We start from the raw sequence: 13,395 nt of genomic DNA, 5'->3' as shown, positions 1-13,395 counted from the left end.
AAGCATCTGCCTACACCACCACGCCTGAACACCTGGCTCTGTTCCCTTCCACCCCTTGGATCCCCCTGCCACAGGGTCGAGGCCACCTTGGGCTCAGCACAGTGAGAACAAGGATTTCAGGAGATGTGTCCAAAGCCAGGGCAGTCAGGGATGAGCTGCTGAGCTTGGCTGGCTCAGCACAGCCCAGTGCCCCTGCCCTGGACCAGCCCAGATGCAGGGAGGCTCCAGCTGATTCACACCCAGCAGCAGCTGCTGGCGATGCCTTAGGCCAGGCTCAGCAGGAAATTCTTGCTTTGTACAGGGCTGAATGAACCCTGTTTCCATTTTTGCTTCAATTCACTGCTTTGATTGCTGGGATAACATGATCCAGGGATACAAAGCTGAGGTTTGAACTCAGGACCTCTCCCTTTTGCAACCAGGGTGGGAGAGGAGCAGACAGGGCCCATTTGCGTAGAGCTTAGCAACACAGACACGTCACTGCAGCTCCCAAGGAGCTGCCACTCCTGCAGCAGGCCCAGATTTCCCTGGATGTCTGAGGGGCTTCTTAGAGCTTACAGGCACAAGAGGGACCCTGGGGAAAGCTCCACCCCAGAAAATGGCTCAGAAAAACCTTTAATCTTTATATGGGCATGACAGGAAGCAAAGTGTCCCTCATCTGGAGGAGGCCAAGGTAGAGCTGCCACAAAGCCCAGCCCCATCCCAGATTTCCCAGGATGGAGGTGAAGTGGCAGATGGCACCAGTGCCAAAGGGATGGATTGGATGGATTTAATGTGCAGCTGGATCTGGTGGCTGCAGGGAGGGGGAAGAGCCAGAAACAGCTCTTCAAAAGACACCAGCTCCCGTGTGACATGCAGCCTGGGGACAGGGTACAGCAAGGCCACTGGGACTGGGGCAATGTGCCATTTGTAAGGTGCCAGCAGCCAGAGCAGGGACAGGCTCCCAGGCAGAGCATTGCTGCTGGCCACCACTGCTGCTGGGAGGAAGGTGGCTGTCACCAGCTGGTGGCACCAGCATCCCTGCAGCAGCAGCACAAAGCACAGCAGCTCCTCCCTGCACAGGCTTCACTGAATTGCTGCCATTTCACCCGAGAGAAGGGGAGAGAGGGACAGGTTCTGCCTCTCATCTTTGGGATGAGAGGAGTGGGGCTGGCAGCTCACAGCCAAGAGCAAGGGGCTGCAAATTCCCACAGGGTGGGCACTGATAGGTCACCTCTGCTGGCACCATGGCCACAGCCCACCAAACTCCAGGGGCCAAAGCACGGACAGGCAGGAACCACAACCCTGGGAGCAGTGTCCTGCCTCCCCTGAGATGTGTGTCCCTCCCTGGCTGGATTAATGGTCTGTGACTCCATGGAGCAGGCTGGTTCCCCAGAGAGAGCCACCCCAAGCCCTGAGGCAGCAGGAAGGCAGAGCAGGGTCTTGCTGTGAGAATGAAGAGTTTATTGGGACCGAGCAGAGATACACAGCAGGAGGGAGGCAAGAGATGCCTCAGACAGGGAGCTGATGTGTCCCAAAAAGGAGGACCTTGTTTGACTTCCAGGCGGTCTCCTGGAAGCAAGGCACTCTCCTCTCCTCTCCCATCCTGTCCCCAGGCATTACCAAAGGAAGGTCCTGCCTTCCCCAGGGGATCTGCCACCTCAGTCCCATCCCAGCTGCTCCTGGCTGCAGCCATCAATCCCACCCAGAGACACAAGCACAGCTTCTACAAAAATATCCTTCCCAACCCCACACCCCCCCACCAAAAAAATGTGAAGAGCGGGCAGGGCTCCCACGGAACTGTTATTGCTCAGTGTGATGGGTGGTCAGACAGGGAACTTAAGGCATCAGGAATAAGTGCACTAGTGGCCCCTGAGGCTCACTGGCCCAGGCAGTCCTCAGTGACACCCTGGGCAGCCAGCTCTGCCAGCACATTGTCCAGGTAGTTGGGGTCAGGGTAGCCATGGCCACTGAGGTTTGAGTCCATCTCAGTCTTGTGGTGGATCTCGTTCCACACCACCGTGTTGCTCTCGCCCGTGGTGTTGGAGGTGCCCACTGTGAAAATCAGGCGTCTCCTCCAGGCCACCTTCAGGAGCTCCAGGACCTACAGGGGGAGAGGAAAAACAGAGCTAGGAGCAGCAGCTGGGAGACTTGTGTCATGAATACAACTTGTCAGGAGCTTGACAGCTTAAGAAGGGTGATGCTAGCAGGGTGTGATACCTCACCTTCCTGCCCTTCTCATTGTCTGGTAGGTAACAATAGCGAGGAAAGCCTCTGGCTGTGTATGGCATCCCAGGGTTGGGGTGCTCTGGGCCCTGCAAGAGATGAGAGATTTGTCATGGACATATCCATCTTCAGATGAATTGGGCAATCCAGCAGCAGCAGGATCTGACACAGGCCCACCCCAAACCAGCTCTTCCATGTAGAGGCAGCAAGGTATTGTTGGTGAGTACAATGTGTCTGACTCGTTCTTATAGGATACAGGAGTATTACAGAACCTCCAAAAGCAGTCTCATGCTAAGATACAAAGCCAGATCTAAAATCTACCTAAATTCTGATGAGAGACAGCTCCAAATCACTGCTTTTCCCATGTGCTCTGGTAACACCTTAAAAAAGCCACACAGCTCAAACCTTTCAAAGTTCATTCCCACCACTGAAACCAACATGAGCTGTGAAACCAGATGATGGGATGTTTCCCACCTAGTGATCATGGGCAGTCTCCTCTCTGCTTCAGGCAGACAGAGCAGCTGAGGCTGCTCAGGAAAAGGTCTCTGAAGGAGGAGACCCTCACATGTTGAAGAACAGCCAGAGCAGGTGCTGGCTCCAGGCACCACAGGCTGCTCAGCAAAGGGCTGCCAGCAGGTGCTGCACTGGATCACTGGATCCCAGGACTTTTCTGGGAAGCTCTCCCAGCTTGTGCTGTCTGCCAGCATGCTGGGCACTCACCTGGATGCCCCTGCTGATGTGATACACAATCCTGATTGTCCCACAGTCCTTGTGTCCTGGGAGGGACTGGGGGAAAGTGGAGATCTCCATCTTCCCTTTGGGCTGGGTACCGGTTTTCTCTCCGTAGATGGTTTTACAGGAGGGACACTGCAAACTGCCATCCTGCCAGGGGACAGAAGCCACATCAGAGCTCCACAGCCACCTGCACACAGGGGCCTGGTGAGGATGGGCCAGCTCAGTACCTTGTTCCCATTGGAGTACATGGCCAGCATGCAGAGCATGTGGAAGGAGTGCTGGCAGTTTCTCAGGCGACCGACGGCCTCTGGCCTGATGCTGCTGGAGTGGCACGAGTCGCTGTAGCCCGAGGGGGAGGACAGCTTCTCCATGCAGATCATGCAGTCCTAGGGGAGAAACCACCATGTGGTGTGAGCACAGGCTGCTCCTGAGGACTGACACACCAAGGACGCCATCAGGAGATGGCTCAGGAGCATTTGACTTCAGCTTTAATTGAGATTTAAGGACAGAGACAGGTTTCCTTATCTGGCTGGTATTGTTTCACTCCACTTCCTGCATTGTCCAGGAGGTGGAGAGCTGTCATCAGCCAGAGGAGAGAATGGTTACATCCTGCTTCTCTGCAAAGGAGCTCCAGTGCAGGGTTTGATCTCTGGTTTTGACCTCTCAGCACTGAGACCAAAACCAAACTCCTTCCTCTAAAGGAAATGGGGAGGCACTGTCAGGATGAGCTACTCAACCCACACTGTGCCTTCATCACAGTCCTCTGATAAAAACAATTCACCTGTGGATTTCAGGCAGTGCTGAGGACTGTGCACCTCACATCAACAGTGCCACTGCAAGCAGCACCATGTACCACACCAGACACCCAAGGAGGGATGGCCCTTGGGCACTGCTGTGGTTTCCTTGGCACCCCAGTGAACTGGGCAAGCTGGAGTTGCTTCACTGTCCTCTTACCTCATCAGCAGGAGCTCCCTTCAGCTCTTCCAGGTACTTCTTCACCACGGATTCTGGCTCTGTTGGCGTGGCTGCACAAGGAGAGATGAGACAGAGAAGTCAGACACTCTGTGATGTGATGGGCACGTGTGGGGTGAGCTAGAGAGAAGGCAGACAAGCAGGTCACTGGCCAGGATGCCAAGGAGAAAGGTCAGGGTTAGAAGGGGAGAAGAGAACACTCCAACAGATCCCTACAGCCCAGCAAAGGCTTTGCTTTCAGCCATGGCTCCCTCTAGGGCTGCGAGTGCCACAGGTCTGTAGCTAGTGTGCTCCTGTTCTCCTCACACACCCCAAGTGACACCAGGCACGTCCCAGCTGGACTTTGTGCACACCAGAAACCAGCTGGGATCAAACCTGGCAGCCTTGATGGGATAGAGGATCACACAGTCTGTGTTGTCAAAGAAGAAAAAAAGGCATTTCCACACCTGCCCAGTAAGGAACCCCAGCAACACTCTGAGCTTCAGGCCCAGTTCTGAATGAGCACAATGAGCTCCACATCCTCAACATGAACCAGTGGCCTTGGTCCTGAGCTTCCACACACTCACACCTGGCAAGACACAGTGCAAGTCACCAGGTGTACAGAATAAACCAGCTTTGAACATGGACCCCATTTGCAGCATGAGACAGTATCTTTGCATCTTCCCAAATATAATCCCTGGTCCCACCCACCCAGGCACAGACACCTGAGCAGCCCAGCAGCCTGGTCCCTGGAGGCCTTGTGGGATGAAGCAACAAACATCACACAACACCTAGAGCAAATATCCACTGAGTGCATCCACTGTCCCCTCAGCTCCCAGCCCACCCTCCTGGAGCTGCCCAGCAAGGCTTGGCTTAAGCCAGGGAGCACCTCATGCCTCTGCAAGGCACCTGGCCCTGGGGGAGAGGAGAGGAGCTCCTCACCAGGCATTGGGCCTGCCACAGAAGCTGCCAGGCTTCTCCACCAGCCTGGGAAAGGAAACATTTGCACAAGGGATGTTACAGCTCCACCTGGCAGGAGGCAAAGAGAGATCAGACACTTGGCTTGGGGGAACCTCATCCTTCCTTCCTGAATCCACTTTTGGGGGACACCAGGAGAAAGCAGTGCTGTGCTAAACAGGCTGGCCAAGGCATTCCTTCTCCCATCTCCATCCTGCCCAGGTGGATGCTTTAGCTGCATCCCAACTGCACACAGAGCATCATCCACGGAGCAGCCAGGGGTCAGAGCTGCAGCTGTACCTGCACTACCCCTGTTCAGCTCCCCCCATGCACCCTGGGGCTCTCAGGGAAGACAGAGGGTTCAAGAAGCTGCACATCAAGAGTCAGCCTCTGGAGCTGTGATTCCAGTCCAAAAAGCCATGTCTGCCACAAGCAGGAAGGAGGGGGTGCTATTTTCTGCACAACCACTTGTCATGGAGAGACAACATGAAGCAGAAGGGAAGGACTGCTCCCATGCCACAAGTGGTGTTGAACAGGCAAAGGCCTGGATGGCACAGATCCTCTCCCACGTGAAGTCCCTCACTGCCTAGAACATCAGGGAAGAGAGGAAGGCAGAGCACCAACATCCTTTAGCTAAGACTGAGGAACTATGGGCTGGACTCTCTTAACTGAAAACACAGTCATTAAGAGGACTTATTTCCAGAAGGGGATTCCTGGCAGCAGTAGCAGGAGGAAGGGATGGCTGAACACACAGAGCAAGAAGAGGAGCCCAGGAGGTGAAGGGACACTCACTCCAAGTGCCAGTGCTGGGCAGGAGGGATGCCTGACACCTCAGGCAGAGCAGGGCTGTGAGGACCAATCTCTGGAGATCCCAAGCCAAATAGGTGGCAACAGAATTAAGCATTAAGCCAAAGAACAACACAGAAGCATGTGTTTTCCTCTTCAGGGCCCAAAATCCCCTGGAAAAGCATTTCCAAGAACTGTCCCAAGAGCAGGAAACAGGGAGGAGCCTGGGCAAGCCTCAGGCTTCCACCTTCAAGGCCAAGGGTTCAGCAGTGCCAGGAGCTGCTTCAAGGCCTCATCACCAGATCTCACAGGGAACATGGCTCTTTGTCTTGTCTTTTCCAAAAGAAATTCCAGGAATTCTCTGCTGGGACCTTGCTTGCATGCAGAGGATCAAGAGGTAGGAATGAGTCTGAAGGGGATGTGATCAGTCTGAGCTGTCCCAGCTCACTGTGCCTGAAACCCCCCCAGCTGAGCATTCTGTGATGTCTGTACTCCAGGCTGGCAAACACATGGTGGCACTTTCCACATGTGGCACTTGGAATCAGCCTCTGGAGACCTTCATGGCCCTACAGGAGATGGAGGCTTCAGTTTCTTCTGCTTCACAGGTTTTAGGAAGAATGCTGTGAGCAGGACTAGCTACTATCCAGCCTAAGGCCCTCCACTTCCATGATGATCACTGTGTTCTCATCCCTATGGATCCCGTGACAGACAGACCAACACCAAGTCCTTCTCCACCCAACCTGCATTTTCCAGGTGGCTCTTTCTGAAGTGACCTTCTTGTCTCCTCTGGCTTTGGGCTGGAGGAAGGAAAGCCAAAAAGATGCACAGCCAAGGTGAAGACAGCAAGGGAAGGGAGCAAGGAGGGGGTGTTACACCAGCAGCAACACCTGCCCAGCACTTGGCACTTCACCAGCTGGCATTAGGATGGAGCTGGGGGAAGCAAGCAGGCAGAAGGTGATGCAGCCCTCAGCTACCCTGAGGAAACCCATGCCTGATGGATTTGCACTGTGGCATCTGCAATCTGTCCCTGTCACTTTGCTGTGACAATGCTTTAATGCATTTAGAGCCACCAACGCTGCCTGGAGAGAGAAACGGCTGGGCAGCCCTGACACTAGAAAAATCCATCCCCAGCTGCAAGGATTTCAAAGTCCAGTCCCAAAGAAGGGGCTTTTGATGCTGAGAGCTCTTTTTCAGGAAGGGTAGCAAAGCCCACATGGCCTTCCTTGGGCACACCAGCACGTCTGACTGGCCACATCCCAGCAGCACAGGGGGAGGCAGCTGGGACCACGGCACGAGCCACGTATGCTCCAGCACCTGAATCACTTCCTTACAGGGCTGTTTACTCCAGAAAAGTGTTTGTCTCCAAATCTTTGTTCCAGCCATCCCCTGGGATCATCAAAGCCTGGTCAGCCCCCAGAGTTGTCTGGATTCAATAGTGGATTGAAAATGGACTGGAAGAATCGACTGGTGGTGTTTATCTCCAGCTGGCCCAGAGCTGTGCTACGGATTTATCCAGGATGCCAAAGAATGTTTACCATTCTTTCATTTACAAAGAGAGGAATATCAAATTGTTTTTAAAGCTTCCCCTTCCTCCCTGTAGATAATAAGCTGCTCACTGCAGCAAGGGCTTTCCATGGGCAACATTTAACAGATGTATTTTGAATCCTTGCACAGCAACCAAATGCTTGCACCAGTAATGTCTCCTTCTGTAGCCCAAAACAAGCCATATGGTTTCCAGCAGACTTTTTTTGATACCCTCTGCAGGCCAGACTCTGGTTATTCCTAGTTGTTGTCATGGACAGTCACACAGCTCCCATCACCTCTGCTCCCTGGATTTGCAAAGGCTGTATCTATAGATTTCTCCATATTCAACATTTCTGCAGGATAATCCAGTGACCAGGCTGCTCTGGGTCAGAGCATCCCTGTTTCTGCAGCCTGTCTCCTTCAGCAGATGTTTCCCCACAGGAACAACAAGATCTCCCAGCTCTGAGGGGCTCCCCAGTCCCACCCATCCCACAGGCACTGGCACAGTCTGTACCTCCAGCTGCAGGTGGATGGCAAAGGAAGGATGAGTGTGCTCCTCTCCTTCCTCCCTGCAGCACCTGCAGTGCCTGCCCATCCCAGAGAGGATGGATGTGCAGGGAAACCTCCTCATCGGGTGGAAGTGGGTAACAAGTGGCACAGCAGACCCGAGCAGCCCCTGGAAGTCCTTGCAAAGGCTGGGGAGGCCAGCAGCGTGCACAAGCAGCACTTGGAGAGAGCAGCACAAGCCACCTGCCTTCCTGCCTCCCTGCCAGCAGCCAGGCCCCAGAAGTGCTGGCACAGGGCAGCGAGAGGCTGCAGCATCCCAGGGCAGCACCAATCCATGGGGATGGCAAAGGCTGCCAGGCCCTGTGCCAGCATGGAGAGCACAGAGCCTGCCCAGAGACTACAGCTTCCCCAAGCCCTGCAGCACCTGGCTGTGCCAGAGACATCCCTGCCAGAGCAGCAACAGTGCTAACGAGTCCTCATTAATTAGCACCTCTGTTTAACACACCCCAGCTTTTCACCGAGCCAGCTGCAATTCCACCAGTGCTGCCTCACCCTTGTGGGATCAGGGCTGGCAGCAGTAGGAGGGAGGGACAAGGGGCTCAGCAGGGGCACTCTGCACCCACCACCAGCTGGTTGTGGTCAGAGCAATGCTCTGTCCTGAATGCAGAGCTCTTGTTTGAGCTCTCCATGACAGAAAATCCTCAAGGGAAGTGGCCAAGAACACACGATGCAGAAATTCAGGGCACAAAACGAGCCCATCTCTGTCTGTTGGCAGCATCAGGGTCTGTGAAGGGAAAGAACAATCTGGCCAAAAGTCAGGCTCAGTACCTGCACTGCAGAGTAATGTTCCTAAGCCCTGAGGGGTGTTGTACAAACACAGCTTGTCCCTAGAACGGACTGAACACATTCTGCATCCCAGAAGTCAGGCACTCCACGGGACTGGCATCCCAGCCCCCACCAAGAGGAATCCTGCTTTTTAAAAAAAGAGGGGGATTTTAACAACCTAAAGCACTGAAAAGCTCCCCTTCTCATGGGTCAGTGTGGGAAAGGCTAATCTGCAAGTCTCCTCTGCAGCACATCCTGGGCAGGATGAGGACAGCTGGGACAAATCTTGCCATGCTGGATGGGAGGAGGAGATGCTTGATGCCCCTTTCCCATTCCACCCTTCCTGCTGGTGCTGTCTCTCTGCTCCTCCAGACGTGTCCCAGCCCCAGCAGGTGGCATTGCAGAGCTGGCAGGGAGGTGACAGCCTGCCCCGGGGCCGAGCCAGAGCTGAGGAACTGAAGAAGTGATGCTGATGGGGTGCACAGACACTGGATCCCCAATGCAGTGTTTGCTGCTCTCACCTCCCAGCCCATGTCCCACCCTTCCCACTCCCCTTCCCATGCCCTGCATTGCTGCTCTCCCCACCCAGCTCAGAAGTCACAAGACACATCCTCCTGCTAACATCCCACCCTCACAGCATCCTGGCTGCCCACACAGCACCAGGGGGGAGCAGACAGCACCTGGGCCAACAGACCCCACAGAGGAGAAGGCAGCAGCCAGCCAAGCCTGTGTCTGTGGCCACCCTGGGACCTGAATACAGCTGTTTCATGCCACTAAGCAGCAGCAGGTGACCAACATCAGTGCAGGTCTGGCCCTTTTGGTGTTTTGGGCTCCTCCAGAAACTGGGGCAAGCCAGTGCCTCTGTGGGAGGGCCTGGCCTCACCACAGCTCCCTTTTGGCACTTTGCAGGGCATCCCCACCACCCAGCCCTCATTCCTGCCCTTGCATGCTGCCCATGGCAGGAGTGAAGCACCAGGAGCCACACAACCCCAGCACACTGCCAGCTGGCTCCATGGAGCAGGCTCCTCATCCAGCCCCTCTGCCACCCTCCTCTGCTCAGCTCTTCTCCTTCACCTCCCATTTTCCTTTGCTCCTCCTGTTCTTCGCTGCTTCTCCTGCCGCCCCTGCTTTCTCCTCCCCCTCCATCACACATCCTACTCCACATTTGCTTTCTCACTCCTTCTCACAGCTCTCTCCAGAATGCATTTCCATAAAATACCTCCCTCCTCATTTCATTTCTATTTTTCTTCCTGCCTCCTTCAGACAGCTTTGGACTTCATGGACTCCCAAAGAGAAAAAAAGGTACAAAAAAACCTCCCTAGACAGGCAGATGCCTCTTCCTCTCCACCTCTGGGCTCTTTCCTTTCTTCAGGGTAGAGATCTGTGTTGAACATCCCCAGTCCCCCCTGGCTTATCCAAAGGGGGACATGCTGTGGTTAGGTGGTGGTTGACACCCCAGTGCCAAGGCTGGCAAACAACCTCTACAGCTACACCAGGCTGGATTCACACCTACCCCTGCAGAGTCCCAGGCACATGGATGGGATCCAGGCTCTCAGCTCTGTGAAGGTGAGGGGTGCCAGTGGGATATGAAGAGGAGAAGTGAAAGCCCTACCCTGGAGAGGGCTCCACTCAGCAAGAGAGCTGAGGTAATCCATCCCTTCCTGCCAGTGCATGTCCACCTGAGAGCGCTCCACTTCACTCCCTTCCACCCCAGACAGAGGTGGAAAAAACAAATCCTCTGCAATTTGACCTCAAAAGCCCTACATGACTCAGGAGCCCGATTGTCTGGGAGATCCTTGTCATCCCATGACTCAATCACGACAAGCATGGCTCACAAACAAATCTTCTCTGCAGAGTTCATGTGGATTTGATGTTCTTCTTAATGGTCCTACCAACAACTCAGAAGAGACACTCCCCAAGAGGGTTTAGCAGCATCACAGGGGAGGCTGGTGGAGTCTGACACGCAGAGCACAGATCTGTTCCAGCTTCCATTTTGTGTGGAAACAAGCTGACCTACCACAGGACCACACCTACTTTACCATGTTATTTTAGAGCCTGTCAGAGAGGCTGCTGGTCAGGGGAGGCATGTCCTGCTTCTCCCCTCGCTGGGATGAACACCATCAGTCAAACCAAGAGCCAAGAGGGTGGGGGAGAAAGACAAGAGGAAAAGAGGGGTGCAGAGAGATAAAGAGAAGGAGATGGAAGCAAATATCAGAGTTTGAGCAGGAACTACCTTTCTTGGACACTTTCCTCCCCTCTTTAACTGAGCTGTGTTTTTTAGTGGCCTTATGGGTGCTGGCAGCTTGAGGCACACGGGTGAGGTGCACGGGCAGTCCGGCGGCTGACATCAGAATAGCTGTCATGCCTACAGTGGGTACGAGGTCAACATGCAGGAAGGAAACAATGGGGAAACACATTCATTAAAAAAAAAACTTGAACCTTTCAAAGAAAATAAAAATAAAGTCAAATAAAATAAAACCCAAGCCCTTAGTTTTGAGGGCGTAAAATGTCTGAGAGGTAACAGGGTTGGAGTCAGCACAAGGAGAAGATCTGGAGGTTTTTAGAGGGAGAAGCCCAGGCAGTGAATTAAGGGAGGGAAATGTGGGCACATGTCTTGTCTGTGGCCCTTTGTGCTGGTGTGTAAAGAGGACCTCCCTCTTTGGGCTTTAGGGCTCCTCAGGCACCGAGTCTGTGGTGGTGCCAAGTTCTCCTGCTGACCAGAGCCCTGGAAGCAGCCCTGAAGGATGAAGAGCATCACCCATAACCCCAAAGGGTCCTGCTCAGCTGCTGCCCCCTAAAGCCACACATTTCAACAGTGTCACACTGAACCAACCCCCAGAGTGCAGCTGAGCTGCCTTCAAACACCAGGGCAGAGCTCCCCCACAACCTCTCCTCCCTGGCACTCCGGTTTTCCCTCACTCCCAGCAGCAATGCAATCCTCACCCTCCCCCATCCCAGCCAGCTGTATCCATGGGATGCAGTTTGATAAAACTAATGAATCATTAAAAAGGACAGCCATTCCCTGAAGGTAAAACTGGCACACAGAAAGCTACAGGACTGATCATGCTGATTCAAGATGATTGCCTGTGAAATCCAGGCTGCTTACAAATCATAACATTTCCAAGGTACCATACTGCTCTCACACTTACATCCAAGAGAACACCTGCTTTTGCTCTCTCAAGAGTAACTTCCCACCTGCAACAGCCAGCACCAGAAATAAGAAAAAATGCTTACAGTTGCAAACCAACAGCAGAAAACCTAAAAGCCAGCATTTCCCCAGAAATCCCCTCTGAGGGCAGACCATGCAAACCACATCCTAATGCTACAGACACTCCAGCTCAGCAATGCATGGCCAAAGCTCAGATTTCCAAGCATTTTATTTTTGCAAGCCTCTATTCAGTCATATGGGGAAAGGAAGATTCTAGAGCACATTTGTTCAGGACAAAAATGAGGCACCTTGCCCACACATGACTGAAAAATCAAGTTATGATGGGAAGCATCAGCTTTGTGTGCAAGTGGTAGGAATATTTTCTGCCTCAAATATGCAACCACTCAAGAATGTGTGTCCTGTGACTACAAACCCCCTGTGCAAAGCCTGTGTCAGTGCCCCACAAGCAGAACTACTCCTACACAGTGCTGACCACAATTTGTACCTCCTTTTTCTAAGGTCTGAGCACAAATATGCCAGAAGCTGTTCAACTCCTTTCTTGACAGCTACAGTTGAATATTTTTAATAAAACTTTCCCATCTAAGGGCCAAAAGACAGACAGAAGGGGTTTCACCAGAGAGGGAGGGGACAGAGACAGAAGAAGGAATTTCCCCAGGGTTACCCAAGAACTTTTGGAAGAGCTGGGCTGACCACAAGACCAGGCTGCCCAATGGATGGTGAAATGCACTCCCAAATGGAAATAGGTAACCAGGCAGCAATGGATCACCCTCAAAGGGGATCCAGGTCTGAGATCTAGAGTTCCCCCAGTTCCCAGGAGCTGCAGAGCCAGAAGAGGGCCTCCAAAGCTTACAAAGGCTGCGTCAGTACCCCTTGCCCTACTGGCAGCACCAGAGCTCACCAAATCCAGAAATTTCACCACCAAAGTAACTCCTTTAAAGTCCTAACTAAAGGCCACAAGCCTATTGCAAGCTTTAAACCCATCAAAGCCAGCAGTCCCAGGGAGCCTTAAGGAACAGCTTAAATGTCCCCAGAAACAAAAGCTACTTGTTTTTTTCATGAGTGCAGCTGAGACCCAAAGCCCAGCAGCAGCACCACAGCTGCCCCCTGCAACTTTCAGGTCCTCTTCCCTTCCAGCAGAGAACAGTCAGGGGCATTCCAAGCAGAGCAGCAGCAACTCTGACTAGAGAGGCTGGAGGAACAATATTCTTGAGAGACAGGGAAGATCTCCCACCACAGCTGGGGAAATCATCTCAGTCTGACCCCACTGAGGCTGCACAAGACTGTTCCTAGAACTGGTGCAGCAAAGTTGTCTCTAAAAAAGCTGTTTCTAAGCAGTGCAGTAGCACTGATGGCACAGACTGACATTTGAAAAGCGAGTCCAAAGACTACCAGGGATTATCACCACCCACGCACAGCTGTCTGATAGGCAAATGCAAAATTAATGTGTTCTTCTGAAGAGATCAATACTGTCTTGCTAACAGGCAGAGCCCAGAAAAAAAGAAAAAACAGAAGCTCAGGCTGAACAACTGGCTTCAGACTATCAATGGCAGAGGGAGACAAAATTCAGACCAAGCAAAAGGCAGGAGCCACAGAACCTCAGGTGAGTTCAGCTATTCTATAACACAGCCCCCTCATACCTGGAATAACATGTCCAAAACTGCCTGCCAGCATCATGAATCACCACAAAAAACAAACAAAAAAAATCCACCATTTGTTCCACAAACTTTCTTTTGTTTTTC

General features: G+C 53.1%; 1 protein-coding gene across 2 annotated transcripts in view; it reads right to left on the bottom strand.

The window, feature by feature from the left end:
- Positions 1-1,455: 1,455 nt before the first annotated feature.
- DTX2 (deltex E3 ubiquitin ligase 2) overlaps positions 1,456-13,395 on the bottom strand; it is a 33,673-nt gene continuing 21,733 nt past the window's right edge. Inside the window, exons 5-10 of one of the 2 annotated variants that reach the window (XM_084219088.1) lie at positions 10,721-10,852; positions 3,892-3,962; positions 3,165-3,323; positions 2,923-3,084; positions 2,202-2,291; positions 1,456-2,080 (exon numbers count right to left, since the gene is read on the bottom strand). In XM_084219088.1, coding sequence (XP_084075214.1) covers positions 1,856-2,080; positions 2,202-2,291; positions 2,923-3,084; positions 3,165-3,323; positions 3,892-3,962; positions 10,721-10,852 — 839 coding nt within the window. In that variant the 3' untranslated portion in view covers positions 1,456-1,855. The remainder of the gene's footprint in view (positions 2,081-2,201; positions 2,292-2,922; positions 3,085-3,164; positions 3,324-3,891; positions 3,963-10,720; positions 10,853-13,395) is intronic. The other variant, XM_084219089.1, reaches the window with a different exon arrangement.

The sequence above is a fragment of the Fringilla coelebs genome, assembly GCF_963513975.1.
Source record: "Fringilla coelebs genome assembly, chromosome: 20".
In the NCBI taxonomy this organism is placed as follows: Eukaryota; Metazoa; Chordata; class Aves; order Passeriformes; family Fringillidae; genus Fringilla; species Fringilla coelebs.
The sequence above is the reverse complement of the archived record's forward strand: the minus strand, read 5'-3'. Positions and strand labels throughout refer to the sequence as shown.